A 17,135-nucleotide genomic window follows, 5' to 3' on the forward strand; every position below is an offset into this window, starting at 1 on the left:
AGTCTCACCCTGAAAGCAGCTAAGAAATCATAACTGCTTGTTCTGTGAAACAGCATTTCATCGGCACCAGGTGCAAACCCAGATCAAAAGGAGGTGTGGGTAGTGTTCACAGTTAGCAAAACACTGCATTTTTCTCACTTTTCCGAACTGAAAGCATGATAGGTTCAATACAGTTTGTTCTGTGGCTTCAGTGTGTATAATGCTACAATTCAAACATGAATCTATTTCATAGGATTGTTTCCTAATTTTTTCAGCATTGCATGAATGCCTTTCTAAATACATGCAAATATAAAGCTGTACAGGTGACACACTAAAAATACAATCAAAGCTGCAGCTTTCATAAAAGCAATTAGCAATCACTCATGCTGCAATAGATCACAAGCCTCAAGAGGACTGCTGCACTGGCAGGGAAGTAACTGCAACTTACATTCCAGTCAAATGTTCTGTTCTTTAATGCTATTTTAACAGGCAAGTACAAGGTTGCTGATTATGTATTCAATTCTGCATATAGCTTTGGTTGATCTTTTTGTCCACAGGCTTAAATGCATATACTCCATGACTGTATCTTAGAACATTCCCTCTTAAAGTTAGTGAAAAGAAAGTTACAGTAAACGAGCAAATAAATGCAACTGCCAGTAAAGGCAGCCAACAGCAATGTCTTGTTAGCTCAGGGTGAAAGTACATGACCATATCAATATTTGTCTTGTTCAGAATTCATACAGTGACTACAGTGATGCCTACTGATGCTCCAAAGGGGCCTGCAAGAACTGTGGAGGGGGACTTTTTAGAAGAACATGTAGCGACAGTACAATGGGGAAAGGCTTCAAACTGAAAGACGGAAGATTTAGATTAGACATAAGGAAGAAGTTCCTTGCTGTGAGGGTGGTGAGGCACTGGAACAGGTTGCCCAGAGAACCTGTGGCTGCCCCATTCCTGGCAGTGTTCAAAGCCAGGTTGGATGGGGCTTTGAGCAATCTGATCTAGTGAAAGGTGTCCCTGCCCATAGCAGGGTCATTGGAACTAGATGAGCTTTAAGGTCGCTTCCAACCCAAACCATTCTATGATTCATTCTATAATTCTATAATACCACACAATGTGTCATACCATAACAAAGTTGCTGGCAAATAATGTCAGCACCTGTGGATTTCTGTAAGCTATGTCTAGCTTATTCACTTCTGGTTACTGTGTGCTGTTCAGATACACTTTTATTCTTTGTGCTCATCCTTTCATGCATCTGAAAATAAAATCATACTAGGAAAAAAAGGAGAAAATTGTCATAATTCTACACAAGGACAGGGACTGAGTTCCAAACACAGCATCAGTGGGTATCTAAAGCAGCACTTTGACGTCACACTGCTGCCTCTGGAAGGGACAGAAATACAGCAGGTACTCCCACTGGCCCAAAGAAAGCCCTGTGCTAGCGGCTGAATGCATCATTAATTCTTCTGACAGGGCCATTTCCCATAGTTTCATATGACTTTTGGAAACAATCACTAACTGGCTCACACATGAACTAGCCATGGTGGAGAGACAGACCTGCTCAATCTTCCATCTGAAACACGCACTTGCCTCTGCCACCCATTGAGCTAAATGATTATATTCAGGAGCTGAAAGAGCACCACTAAGATGCTGAGTAGTAAACACACAAATCAGGTCAATCCTTTTGCTTTCCTTGTAATCCCTCTACATTATTTGTTACTGGCTTTTATTGTTGCCTCTTTCTCCTCTTGGAGCACTCTGTGCATGCATCGAAGCATTCTTGCTCTCCTTCTCCTTCACACCATGTATTATGGCAATCCTTTCTTATCAAAACTCCTGTATTCTGCACTACTTTACTACATCCACTGGCTTTATATTTTCACCTCTGTTGTCTTTTCTTCACTGTAAATTCTCTAGAGCAGGGAACTTGTTTTCTCCAAGTTTGTACTAAAGCCTGTAAATTTACAGCACTCTAGGAATGTTTGATAACAGCACGTAAATAATTAATAAAAGCTGCAGTAACCTCTTCTTTTTCCCTATTTGGAGGCTGTAAGGCAGCAAGACCAGTGGGAGGCAGAAAATATTTCATGGGCTAAGATAAAATGTGATTCTCACCCCTATGGGGGGTAACTGACTGACAAATACTTGCACTTAGGAAAGATCAGGATTAAGTTGTGCAGGAATTAAAGACAAGAAGCATTGCTTCAGCTATATGAACCATAAAAGCAGCCCAGAAGCATCATAAACAGCCTGGCCCAAAAAAATAAACATGCAATAAAAAGAATGGGATGTTTTAATTTCAGCTCCACAATGATATACAGTCTCTTTACCCTCTCTGTGTGTGACTTTGCAGAAGTTCTCTCTTTTGTCCTAGTTGCTCTTCAATGGAAAGCAAATAATTAAATCATATAGTGGCAAATGTATAGCTCATGATCCTGCAGCCTTAAACAGGTAGCAAATGTTTCTAAAATGAAAAAAAAAAAAAAAAAGGGAGGTGGAAACATGAAATAAAGACAAATCAGAGACAATAAGACTAAGAGACCAGGAAACAAACAAACAAAAAAGTACAGAAAATGGTAAAAGAGATTTTTTTATTGTAGGAGAGGCTATGATACAAGATATATCAAGACAGTAAGAATGGAGAAAAACAGAACAAAGAAAAGGGAAAGATACTTATGTATATCAGGCACAATTTCCAAAATCTACCAAACATTCAAATCCCCTCTATTTGCCTCCAAGCTTATGTCTGTTCATGTTGTAGAGATGGGAATTCATGCCTGGTCTTGTAAAACTTGATTTGAATTTTATGATTGACTTTCATGTGGCTACCAATTTACCTACTGAGTGCAAATGGTTACAGGTGCTTTCCATTGGAGCACAACTGAAAGGACTTTATGGATTTTTCTGCAAAATAATCAATAATGTAATCCTGACGCTTATGTCAGTTTTGCCGCTAAATTTCCTAGTTTATGAAGGCAATCAAGTACTTTGGCACCAAAGAATAGTAACTGCATGCAAAGAAATTTGAACCTGAAAAGTGCAGGGACAAAACCAGAAGCCACTATGTCTAGCACTGAATGTTTAATCAGGCGAAACATCATAAAAACACAGCAAAAAAGAGGAGTAAATTACTTGATTTTAGTGCAGTCAAGTCTTCAAAATTAGTTCTCTTTTAGAACAGAGACATAATGACTAGCTTTTGAATAGATATTGGCACAGCAGGGCACACAAAAGCCCTGATTAGCTGCTGTACAATGGAATATTCAGTTAATATTTGCTCTATTTTGGTGTTGATTTCTGACCTTTCCTCTTTGACTTTAATTGCTCAAAATCCAAACCTTTCTGAATTTGTTAAATACCAGATAAATCTTTCTAAATTACCAGAATGCCAGGTCACATGCTGCAATAAAGATGGGGGGAAAGGCACTTGGCAGTTTTTTCTGTCACTTTTTCAAACTGAGCTACTTTTGAAGTAGTAAGCGATATTCATAACAGCTGCAGCACCACTTGCGATGCAACAGTTCTTGAACTAGTTTTAGGGAAAGAAAAAAAACCCAAACCAAACAGGAACTATGTTATGTCAAGCCTGATCCAGATGTCCTGCACTTTCACTGAAAAAAAGAGCAGGAATATTGCAACTGCAAAACTTCTATGCCAATATTCTGTAAAAAAAGAATATGATACAACCTTGCTCTAGATTTTAATATTTGGCAAAACCTGCAGAAGCTTCTTCATTAACTCCTAAACTTGTGATAATCTGGTGATTTTTTCACCTCTTTGCATTTGCAATCAATATGGGAAAATATTTCACAATCTTTCAGAGCTCTAGCTGCTGTTGGAATACTGTATGAGAGCCATCTCACTGACTGATTTACGTCCACAACTCCTCTTTCAAGAGCTTCCTCCCCAAATTACACATGCTAATGATTTTCTATGCAAAATTTAACAACCTAATAGGCTGAACAAGTCAAATGAAAATACACTAATTGTTGCCTTTGATGTATGCTATTCTGCCAATTCTCTCATGAAAACAGTATATTAGCATTAGCTGGAGTACTTACTAATATATATAGATAAAGGAATAAAAGCTCACAGATTGATAGATACATATGTTCAGAAAACAACACTGCAGGCTGTAGAACACACACCTTCAAGAATTAGGATTTACACAAATGGCTATTATACACTGGAAACCCATTTACACCAGAGCCCTGAAAACAAGCTACCACAGAAGAGATCAAAAACCTTTATCTGAATCACCTAGTGTTGGTTCGTAACACTGGGTTTGTGCAGTAAAAGCAGTCAAAATAAGATTCAACAGTCAAAATAATAAATACAGAATGAGGTAAGTGAGATAATAAAAGGCTGGAAAGAGAGCAGAAGGCTTCCTGCCTAACCCCAAAGATCTGAAATGAGCTCTCCGGAGAAAACGCCAAATTGCTTTCTGAAGTAAGATTTCCACATGTATGTATTTTCTCACCTAGAGTACAAGTAATAATGTGGTTTAGCCTATGACCAGCATTACAGAGAGCACTTTACTGTAGAAATTGGTTTATTCTGTCCTCCGGCCCAGTTCTGAGCATGAGGCTTAGTGGCCCTGCAGTCTTAACACATGTAAATAAAACAGAGGCAAACAAACAATAAGGGAGTAAAATATTTTCTAAAGAAATACAGTGACACAAGATTACTTCCTATTGCTTTGTCTTTAAGAGTTTGCTTATAATGATTTGATAATCTAATCTAATTGATCTCCCCAAGTACTTCTATGGCTCTAATCAGTGTAGTATCTGATTAGTGGAACAGATCCATACTTTATCTCCAGATTTAATAACTAAATCTATACTTGAAATAGAGTCACACAAGTTCACCAGAGGCAGAGGGCCAGATGCTGCTTAGCCAGGGGAGGAGGAAGAGAACAGAAAAAGGCTACGGAGGTCCACAACGACTAGAAAGGGAGGGTTGGCTTTGTGTTAAATCATCCCTCTGCAACCAGGCTACATTTAGACAGAACCAAAGGGTAACAGAAGTAAGGCAGAAATGTGACATAACTAATGGGTGCAGAACCAAAAATGAGTTACTCTCCATGGCCTGCTCTCCTTCAAACCGTCTTCTTCACAAGCATAAAGTAAATGTAATTATTATCGTTTCTTTGTTCGCTTCCAGACTAACACTTCATCAGCCTGAAAATTATGACATTTCCTGAATATGTTTCAATGGCTTCTTAACCTTTCTGTTCCTGAGCTGCTGCACTTAAGAGATTTCAGCAGTGAAGTGGTTAACACAAAATTGCTAATATAACAACAGCATTCACGGAGCCAGATAATCACTCACACAGAATTTCAATCCAAAGTCACTTAAAAATCAAAAGAAACCACTATATTTCTTTAAGGAAGTGACGGCATTTAGAAGAATATTCATAATTCAAACAACAGGCCAAAATCTGACTTACTGCTGAAAGTATCTATTTTTAATCAAGCAGCATTACGGGCTAGCTTTTGTTCTGCCTTAGCTCAAAACTATTTTGTGACATGTCCTCTTAGCACATGCTCAGGTGCTGGACAGAGAGAGGTAACAGCCAGACCACTTGCACAATGCAAATATCAAGCATGGAAGGGATACAGAGCAATGCTTGCAATTTGTTTCTTCCTCTCATTTGACTGCTGCTTCCTTCTTGTACTAATACTCAGCCAAACCAGTTTGCAGTTTGAGTATGTTGAAACTCTGGGCAGAAAAACAGCAACTGATACATATTAGCAAACTCTGGAGAGAAAAACAGTTTCTACCACTAAGAACTGCGGTGTGGAATTGTGAGCTGCCTTCTTCTTGGTCTCATTTTGCCTAAAGGGAAATAGCCCTTTAATCCTACTTCTGTGCTTGGTTTGCACACAGCCTGGCAGTCTACACCTGCTTCAACATGTGTGTCAGGAGCCTTCTTTGCTGTCAAATCCCCTTCCTTGCTTCTTTCATCTCATCTTCTTTCTCCAGCAAGCAAACGTCCCTCTCAGTGCCTAACTGCATTCCAGCAGCCATCTTTCAAAGATGTCAGGAAAAGAAAGAAAATCAGCCTGTCAAAAACACATGACTGTTTCACAGTTCAAGGGGCAATGTTCTCTGTCACATGTGAACAACACAGAATATAATGCACACAGAAGGGAATACGAGGGATTTCTGCTAAGAGGCCCAGATTCAGGATTGTGAGGATTTTTACTTGGGACCTCCTCAGCAGTCACCCTTGTCTCTTTAACTCCAGCACCCATTTCCCATGATCTGGTATCATAAGGTGCTTTTGGCCAGGTAATACCTCCAATACTTGAACTGCAACACTGCAAGAATCGCCAGTTAATCAAGGGTTTCATTGCACTTTAAAGAAAAGATAATTGATGCATCTTTTGTTTCTTTCTTTAGGTGAGACTTCATTTACAGAGACTTCATATAAAAGAAACTGCAGGTGCTTCAGCACTTAAGTATAGCAATTACTTTTTGTTTCAAAAGTTATTGTTTCCAGCAAAAGTAACCCATTTATCATTAACAAACAGCTCAGTTAGTGACTGAAAAGTATAGGAAAAAAAAACTACTTCTCTTTGATGTTCCACATAGCACAGCTGTTAATTGATTCATATGGAGACCTACTTCATCTGAGCTAGCATTACAGAGAAACAGGGAACAGACTGAGATTTTGAAATCTGGGTTTACAGCCTCATGATTTCTTGTGAAATTGTCCAAAAAAATCCTGCCTCTACGGCAGACATATACAGCAGTATTTCATGGATCCAAAGTGCTATATATAGATCATGGGGTGCTATCATTAACAAAAGCAGTCTTGGAGTAAGCAAATCTTCTGAAAAATCTGCTGTTTGGCCCACAAGTGGCTTAGAGCTGGCCTTCAGCAGCTAAATTCAGGCATTTAAAAAAGTACAAATTCTTTTTGTCACTTTAAAATAAATACGAAATATATGAATCAATATCAATTTTGCAATCAAGTAAGATAAATTGTAATTGTTTTCCTTTGACCCTTCAAATCTGTTTAGGACTGTATAAATATACACCTATACACACATAAATGCATGTTTCACATTCCCTTACCTCTGGGTCCACCTTGTTAAAACTATTGCTTTGGGAGTGAGGATTCTCAGAGACCATAAACTCTCATTGGTTCAGCTAGACCCAGCTGGTGAATGGTATGTTGTGTTTGCCTGTTCACTATGTTAATATTACTATATTAAAGACTGAAAAGCAGAGTAGGGTAGGCAGACACTAAAATACTCCCTGCCAGGGCACTGGAAAGGAGCTTGACAACAACAGTGGCGCTCAGCTTCTGGTTAAAGTGCAGCAAGTCCTTAGAAAAGCACCATAAGCACATAACAAAATCGGTTCTTGTGTTGCCTGTCTCAGCAAAGAACCTAGACACAAGATGGTACAAACAGGGAGTTCCTCTCCAGGCCACAGATGGATGGTCTTTCTTCAGCTTGGGACATGGTAAGACATTACTGTTCCCTCAAGGTTCTCCTGCCTCTTGGAGCTTTGTTTACATTCTTGTGTGGGACATGAAAATTCTGCATTAAAGTAGACCCTGCAAACCTTCCTTAATCACGCTTGAGCGAAAATGAGCTGACATGCATTAAGTGAATTGAAAAGGTTTGCCAACCTGCCTGAATGCATCTGAAGTAACTGGGCAAAATGTGCATGAGTCATTCCCCTAACAAAACTGCGAGCAAAGACTGGAGGAGGAGCCCCAGCTGGCAGGTGGGAGGTAAGCAGCTGGTGCAAGAGAGATGGGAAGCCCCTCCAGTTGGTTTGGAGATAGCTCCAGTCTGCCCAGAGCTGCAGCCCGACAGCCAGTTGCTGTCTTTAGAAGCAAAACCAAAGTGGATGTTATGGTAAAGGTGGCTGTGTAGTTGCCAGTCATACCATAGCTAGGCTGTTATGCACCCTTCACTTAAGAACACACTACATTAGATGTAAAAGAACAGAATGATAAAATAAACCTAAAAATTATATACGCCTTACTGCCCCTTTCAATGACTTTTAAAATTAACTGAAGGAAGAGAGATCATCTGTATACTGCAGAAGGTTGACACTAAAGACAAAGAGAAATCTGTGATCCTGAGGTTTTGGTAGATTCTGTCATATGCTACTCCTGCTCATCACTCCCCACCCACCTGGAAGGAGAGAAAGGGAGACACTCCACAGGGTTCCTCTGTATCCCTGTTGCTTAGTCCGTGTCCTGTGCTTGGAGCATCACATGCATCTGTGCTCCAAGAGGAATTTTTCTCTTTCCCCAACACGTGGAGTTGCACGACTTGGACATTCCAATATATAAGCAGATCATCAAAACCCAGCATGTGATGAAAACCTCCCTATGTTTAGTGGAGCCTTTTCATCAGCTTGAACCAACTGCTGGATAGGTTTTTTCCCTGTGTATAGAAGAAGGAGGTCTAAGTACAGTCTGCACTTGCACATAGAGCCTATTTGCTCTGGGCTGAGTCTTTTTGAAAGCTTCAGCAAGCTGTGCAATCTTCTTCTTACACAATGCACCTTTGCATTAAAAATCTGCAGACACTTTTTAGATTAAGAATATAGAGAACTGAAAATAAAGACAGAAAGGCAAGAGAGGCAAATCCTTTTCCATGAGCTCTGTGAAGTCTTTTCTCAAAATAACTTTGGAGGGGTTTTACTGCCAGTTTATAATGTGGATGAATCACTTCTGATATTTCTGATAAAACAATATTCAAAACTTCAAAATCACTTCCAATTCATTTATGCCACCATTTAATTAGGGCTTCTGCAACATGTTACAAGGACGTCATTATCCCCTATAATTGTATAATAATTACAATTTTTAATGAAATAATTGCAAGTACACTAGATGTGTAGATATAATTATGGTAATTACATAAATACCTGATTTTCAGCTAATAATTAAAGAAGGCCTTTACAAAACCAGTGAAATTTAACAAATGGAAGCTTTCCAGAAACAAATACAAATAATAAATGGTTGTCTCCTATAGTTTTTGCCTTACTACATTATATCTCCCTATATATGCTATGCGATTTTCCACACATAATATTTATAAAATGTGGATTAAAAAAATATATTTAAACAAATATTAAATCATACCAAAACACCTCCATACTTCACCTCTACAGGGCCTGATCCAAAAACTCTAACACTAATTGTAGCTCAAACCTAATAATCCTGCAGTAACTCAGCATCTCATAAGACACTGAACTGTAGATTACCACTAAGTGAAGAAAGATGTGAACAAGTGCCCACAACACATACAAACTGAGTCCTTTTCAACAAAAGGGACAGATCTTGGACTACCATAAAATGTGTCTTTTTGGTCAAGTCTACTGGCTATACCTCTGCTAACACAAAGACCTCACAGAAGATTTATTCTCCCTCCGGCCCCCTTCGTGGACACTTCTTTACAAAGCAATGATATTTCAATAAAGAAACTTCCTCCAGAGCTTTATCAGCTGAAGAACCAGAAATTACTCAGCCAGGTGATTTTCCTTCTCTTCAAACACATTCCTAAGACTAAACTTATTATGTGTTTACAGTACTATTAGTATGAACAAGAAAGGCAAAAGCCACCCTCAATAAAAAGCACACAGAAAACTCTGCCAGTGCAGGTTCTGATTGCTGCTGTGATAGCATAAAGGGATATTAAAAGAATTCCCACAGCAGAGGAATTAGCAACGCGATTTACTGTTGCTGCTGAAATACTTCAAAACACTTTGGCAACACTCTGGAAGGAATAATCAGCTGCAGCACCTGCACTATGCCATTTCCACATCTTACAACTTCTGCATTCACTTACAGCAGCCCCGATGTGGTTCTGATTCTGGCCAGAGACCACTCTTGTACCAGCAATGTGTTAGAATATAGGTGCAAACATGGCTTAAGGTCAGCTTTGTCCCATTTCCCTTAGCTTTGTATAGTTCAGTGCTGCTTCTTTTTAGGATAAATCTTCATTATTACAAGTATGAGAAACTAAAATACTAGATATTAATGTTACACCAGAAGGAAATGGTTTGATATCCCAAAAACAGACCTCATTTAATATCTCATTAAAGCAACTGGCTTCTGAATGCAGAGTATAATTAATAATACTATACAAATCAAAGTAGAGGAGACATGTAAATTTGACAACATAAAGGAAATAACAATGAAGAGAACTAAAGAATTATAAGTGAAAAGAATTTGAAAAAAAAACCAAAATTATACTGGAGCAATACGGAAGTTGTAAGGAGATTATTAACATTATACTTGAGATGATCCTCAAGAATGGTTTGACACACGTAAGCATCATGGTGCAAGCTTAAAAATTATGTAAAGAATACTAAAAATATCTGTATCCCTGTGTACTATAAGGAAACAAAGAAATTAAAAGTATGAACACAGAGAAGAGCAAAGGAATAATATTACAATACAGAAAAAAAATGACAAAAAAAAGCAAGAAGGAAAGAACAGTTACCCAAAAGTAATATCAGTTGCTCGAGTGTTCCTCCTGAAAATGCACAACTATAATTATGTAGCTACTTTTTTAAATATTTGTCCATGCTGACTTTAATGATAAATTAGAGACTATCAGACTGAAAAGACCATCTCACTGTTGTTTACAGAATACAGCTGGTCCGACCTGAGAAAGACCAGGGGAAGAATCACAAACCAGTTTTATCTGACTTAGTATTATCTGGGTAACAGTACTATTTTAGAGCCTGCACGTGGGAGGATGTAGGATATGAAAAGCAAGCAGTAAAATAAAGGACAAGGAACGGAATTAGATCAGAATTTTAGACCCGTCAGAGCTATAAGCACTGTCAAGGTATATGAGCAAAGCAATGACAGCACAAAGACTGTGTGGTCAGCAAGAGCCCACAGCCCAAACAACTAGACATTTACAGAGGACTTTGACCAGTGTTGATGGCATTTAAGATGGCTGGAGTCTTAAAATGCAGTCTGCAAAGTCTTCTATTGTCAAGCATTGCTTCACCCAGAAAGAGGACTGTAGAAAGTACATCAGTGTTTAAGCATTTTATCTTATTTCAAATATGGCATAAACCTACTGCACATCTTTGAAAAAAGCTGCTAACTGACACTAACAGCTTTAGATTGTGAAAGGATGAAAAGGGCTGTACAAGACAATGTTTGCTTCATTATCTTCTTTCATGTATTACTAGTATAATGGAAAATGCTGCTGTGGTACCTAAGGAATGAAAAACTGGAATACAGTGCTTCAAAAAGGAACAGAAAAATAGAACAATCCTGGTGTCTCAGTGCATAGCACTGGAGTTCAGGATTATGGACTACATTTGTTCCTGCTGATACTGTGAGGATGAATTTTGACCTCAGGAGGCCAGAACAAGGATGAGGGCTCTTCAGCCAGGAGCCAGCACAGGTGAATGGAGGCAAAATTTCTAAACATGTGCAGGCCAACCACTGACACAAATATCCTACAGAAAAATAATTCATTATGAATTCTCAGAGTGGTCTATTGAAGATACACACCCTTTGTAACAGTTGATATACACCAAAATAAGCACTTTGGGGTTTTACACTCGCTCTGAAGTCACCATGAGCACTGGTAAATGCTCCATAAGTGCACTTCTTAACCTACTGGCAATGCAATGTATTTTGACATAGCTCACTCAACGGTGATGGAGGCTCACACCTTAGATTTCATATTTTTCACTTATATGGCCATGGGGAAAGAATATTTCAATCATTTTTGACAATATACCATCTAGAAGTCAATTACTTCGATATAATTTTCTACATTACATAAAGAAAAAGAATCTAATAATCAAATGATATATTTTGCCAGCAGAAATACACATTTTAACAGGTCTCAGCTTGTCCTTTTCTGGTTGATTTCAGAGCTGAAACAGGTAATACAGAAAGAAGTTCATTTCATGAAGTCCATAGGAACTGCACATTGCATTAATTCCTCTTTTCCAAAACCTGGTAAGTAAACAGTCCTAGGAAGGTTAAATGAAGTATTGGAACAAACACTCAACAGAAACACAGGGTAACAGTCTAAATTTCTGCTTAGATTTGTAAAAAATATTTCATCTTGCTAAGCTTAAAAGCCTTAAAGTTATCAGTGCCATTTACAAATCACAATTGAGGTAACATATTCTCTGTAGAAAACAATGAATGATCAAAGCAGGATAAGATTACTGCGCTGTGATTTGTGTTTCACTTCCAAGAATGTATATGCATGTATGTGTATATGTTCCTATGTGTCCATAGTAACCACAGCCCTAACCCAGAAAGTACGGTGTTGGGAGCTTTGCTTTGAAAATCAAGTAGCCCATTAGGGGGCATAAATATTAATAGAGCTGTCTAATCCTACATTCTCAAATGAGGTAGCTCAGATCATGATTCTTTGCATTTAAAATTTATTCACTCCACCAACCAGAATAGGAAACAGAATCCACATGTGAAGAAGTCACTGATATTGGGCAGCCTCTTAGCCACTGTTAATTCCTAAACATAAAAGTAAGGATTAAGTGATTCTTTTCCTTATTCTACTCCCAATTCTCCTACAAAAGTATCAAAAATTGTAGGTGCCCAGTTCCACGACACTGAGTATGTATCATATTCTCTACAAAAACTGCACCTCCATGTTTTCACATTCAGATATCTTCAGGCAGTATGAAGGCTTTAGTATAGGTTCATGAGAAGGAGCATGCTGTCATCCCAAGTGCAGAACACATAATACCTGGAGTTTCTTTAAGTAGTCATATTACTAATCATTTTCAAATTATCTTTATATAGGCATCATTAAAGTACGAAATTCATGCTGCAAACTACTGCAATGCAAATGAATTAATATATAGTATTAAGAAAGCACAGACACGCAGCTAAAGCAAGACGTACAGTCCTCCTAAGAGATAAGTTACCCCATCATTCTGGATCACCAGTAAAATATTTTCGCTTTGACCATGAGGTAAAAGGGAGTTCTGAAACACCAAACAGAGTGCAAAACTATTTAAGTATGCCCTAGAAATGATGCAAAAGTTTGACAGGAAATAACACATAATCAACAATGTGACGAGTATCAAACAGTAAAATGGTGTTATCTGCAATAGCACCTAGGTTCTATTAAAATTTAGAATTATGGATTCTAACCTCTAAAAAAGCAACACAAAATTAATTAGATGTCTTTGCACAGATTTTCTAAAACCAGCCCTAGCAAATACAGAGGTTTCTGCTTATATGCATATCCATAATGGAATTAGTAACATCTGACCTTCACGTACCTGAAGCAAGACATGAGAACAGATGATCTTTATCAGTAAATTGAAGTATACTGAAATACAGACACACGTATTTAGCAAAAAGCATACTGTACTGTCACATTCCTTTTGATCTGGCTCCAGCTGGTCCTTTTGTAGTCTGCAGTGTGCATACCCAAATCCTACCAACAGGTGGTAATGGCTATAATGCTCACTACAATCTCTAGCATAAGTCATGGATAGAATTCCTTTCATTTCTGCATCTATCTTCAAATTTTTTACTCTTCTCATGTCCCTCAGCTGACAACTAAGTACAGATACTGATTTATCTAATTCCATCTATTCCATGTAATAAGAAAGAATCAATATATAAAATAGCACACAGTTGTTGGTTCAGTCACTTTGAACTTACATATCTTTGATTAATTAAAAAGATGATGCAAAGGTCTGCCTCTTATTTTCATATTTTCTCTTTCCAGTAATTTTCATCCCTAAATGCAATGAAATTACTGTAACCTAAAAATCCTTCAAGAGAAAGAATATTGGGCCTTTCTTCTTTTTCACACAAACTCAGTGGTATTTCTAAGCTGCTGCTGCTAAGACACTATTGCAACCTTGTTCTACAACATGATTACTTTTACATGGGGGAAATCCAAGCCAAGGCTAGTCTTAGGTTATAAACAGGTGAGTAGAGCATGAGTTACTCGGAGAACAGAGATTACTACAACTATGCCAACTGCCCAGGCCGAAAGTATTCAGGAATCCTCTGCACTTGTCAGCAGGGAAAGGTGGGGTTTTTATTGTGCTGTGCGTGCAGTGAATTTAACTGGAAAGGTACCTATTGAATTTCAAATAACTCCCTTTATTCTCCTTCAGGCTCACAGGACAATAAACACAACTTCCTCATTTCCTGGGTTCTCCCTCCCTTTATTTTTGCTGGTATTCCAATTTTGTTTTTTCAATATTCTCTCATAGTAAAAGATGTTTTCTTAGAACAATGACGGAGATCTGCATCTTCATTTATGACTTTGCGAATCAGCGTCTGGGTGATAGGAAGTGAAAGTTGCTCAGCTAATTACACACGCCTGATGAACTGCGTAATAACTGCTGCAGCACTGCACATTAATTGAATGCATATAAATGACAGCAGTTATTCTAACTTGAATGATGTGTGAAGAAGTGACGTTGCTCACAGTACCCTGATTATCTTTGTTTCCAATTTTGGGAATCCAGCTTAAACAATTGTATTTTTACAGCACAGAACAAAACTTCCCCAATAGAAAACAGTAAAAGTCACCTCAAAGCCCGGCACTTTAAAAACAAATTGCCTTAAGTCACTGAAAGTTCATTTATACATCTAAAAAAGTAAACATTGAGCAATTACAATTGACAATAATTAACAGCTAGCTACAATTACCAGTCTGTAAGAGATGTAAGAGCAAAAACTTTGGAAAATAAGGCCACCTTCATTTAAATGACAAAATACTGCCTTAAAAAACTAATACAGAGTTTTCAGAGTTGAACTGGGCCTAACTCCATAAACAATTTCCTGCTATGACACTTTGCTAAAATGTATCTGTTCTGGAATAACAGGGCCATACAGCTACTGGTATGAAAAATATGTATTACAGCTAATAGGCAACCATGTATGTCCACACTCCTCTTTGTTTACCCTCAGAAGTATTCTAGATTCAAATGTAGGCCAGCTATTAAATAACATATTATTTAAAAAAAATAGTAAAAAGAAATAATCTGCTATGAAACAAACACGTAAAGTAGTACAAAATCAGTGTTTTAAACTAGTATCAAGTGCCCACTTTAAATCAGTACCAAAATATACTTTCTATATTGTGTCTCAACTGCTTAGGGAATCTGCAAATGTTCACAAAGAAATCTGCAAATTCCCCCATGCTACCTAACACGAAAAGTGTGGAAGCCAAGTTTCAAAGCTTCCAAAAGCAGCCTCGTTTCCAAAGTGCTATGTCACAATATTTTAACATTTCCCTACACCCCTATTAAGAGATTTTCGGCTTTACAAAGAGAGCGGTAATCACCTAATGAAGAAAATCAACGCTCACTTTCAGAAATGTGCAAATGAAAAAAAAGAAGTATTTCACATCTACATTTCAGGAAAGCTAACAATGTTCCAAGAAAATACGGTGTATCATGGAGTAAGTTGATGTAGACTTTCAGTTCTGCTTTGCTATAATGTATCACAGCCATTGTGCTATACCACTGGAATATAGAGCTGCGGAGCCGAGCCAGCAACTTTAATGGCAATAGTACTAGGCCCCAGTCATAAGAGCTACCTCCTATGCACGCATATACGACATACTGTATCTACGTACAAGTGACAAAAACTCCTCTAAACCATGAGGCCAAGACAGAGAAGCTGCCAGTAAGGTCAGCATAAGATAGTGAGAGAGAGAGATGATCAGGTGCAACCGAGTTCAGGCTTTATGAATGTTATCTTCTCATCTGCTTTACATGGTCCTCTCCTTAAATACCTTTCTGGCTTCATTAGGACAAGGTAGTCCCTAACAGTTCACTTCACAGCATAAGCAAATCAGCCTCTTTCAGCTGTATTATTCATTCTTCCTCTGCAAGGTCTTGATCTTTCCCCCATATTTTTTGTGTCCACTTTATACATACCTCCTTTTCTACAAATTTTCTTGCCGGGTTTTCTGGCACATTCCTTGGATATTCTTTTGACTGAAAAATGAATAGAAGACTAGAAAATAACATGGAGCTCCATCACAGACAGTAGGAGCATGCAACACCACTATCTAACTTAAATATGACCTGCTTTATTAGGTGCGGAAGACTCTCAACTGGTTGTGCCTGCACATGCAATGGATAAGATGTTGATGCATCTTCCCAGAAGTCAGTGAGTGGCAATGAGAATTAGGCACCAACTTTGCCCTAAAAATACACGTGCTGTGGGAGAAAAAAAATGAGTGTAGACAGAAAGAAAACCAAAACCAAAACAAAAACCAAGGACAGCTACACACACAGAAAAGCAACATGCATACATGTAATATGCTGGCATGCAAACAAAGAAAGCCATGCATGCTACCAGTACACATGAATTAATATTGTTAGAACGTAGAACAGGAAAATAAAAAGATCTCCCTGTTTTGCCTGCTGTTAACTCACCATCCTCGGTTGGGACATAGATATTTAAATAGAGGCAGTCTTCATTCTGATCTTGTACATAGGTGGAAACTACATCCAAATTATTAGTAAACCACACGGGAAGCATGACTTCAGGCAACCTGCCTTCTATAATGTTCTGGGGGCACACTGGAGCAAACTGAGTGGTATTTCTGATATTTGCCCAGGGAGATGGAGGCTCAGGAGGTTGAAAGCGGCGCTCCCCTGTTGGAGGGGCAGCATACGGAACCCCAAGAAACTGAATAACGGGCCCCAAAATTTCATTATTAAGTTCCTTCTTAATCCCTCTTATCTTGCCAAAGTTGGTGGTCACCACTGGGTTGGTATCATCCAATTTTTGGGAGGACACAGCTGCAGCGTGAAGCAAAAATCCAAGTATACAAGAAGCAAAAGTGGCATTCCATCCCATGTGTAACAGGCGGACTATCATCGCTCTCCATAAACAGTTCAGCCACATGGATCTTGGAAAGGCCATGGTCCCTCATTAGTTGTGTAACTACAATGAAGCAATCTGATTTGTATCCACTGGTGTAAAAACAGGGCAACCGAAGGAAACAGATCAAGTTTCCTAAATAGGCGCCTGTCAGAAAAATCTCAAAAGGCTTTTCATGCGGTAAGTATCTTCCATTGATTTCACACTTATTGAAGCTGCATCTTCACTCAGCACTATTTATCAGACTACATCCTATTGACAATTCTGTTTTCCATAGCAGCAATATGAAGAGAGCAGCCAT

The 17,135-nt window shown here is 38.3% G+C and overlaps 1 protein-coding gene across 5 annotated transcripts in view; it reads right to left on the reverse strand.

Moving 5' to 3' along the window:
- NLGN1 (neuroligin 1) overlaps window positions 1–16,876 on the reverse strand; it is a gene marked incomplete at both ends in the record, with an annotated part of 333,502 nt that extends 316,626 nt beyond the window's left edge. For 3 of the 5 annotated variants that reach the window (XM_080622513.1, XM_080622512.1, XM_080622511.1), the window contains one exon: window positions 16,384–16,876. In XM_080622513.1, the coding sequence (XP_080478639.1) occupies window positions 16,384–16,876 (493 nt within the window). Of the gene's footprint in view, window positions 1–15,879; window positions 15,940–16,383 lie in introns of all 5 variants that reach the window. The other 2 variants (XM_080622510.1, XM_080622514.1) reach the window with 2 other exon arrangements.
- Between the last annotated feature and the right edge of the window lie 259 nt (window positions 16,877–17,135).

The sequence above is a fragment of the Psittacula echo genome (assembly GCF_963264785.1).
Source record: "Psittacula echo genome assembly, chromosome: 7".
Lineage (NCBI taxonomy): Eukaryota > Metazoa > Chordata > Aves > Psittaciformes > Psittacidae > Psittacula > Psittacula echo.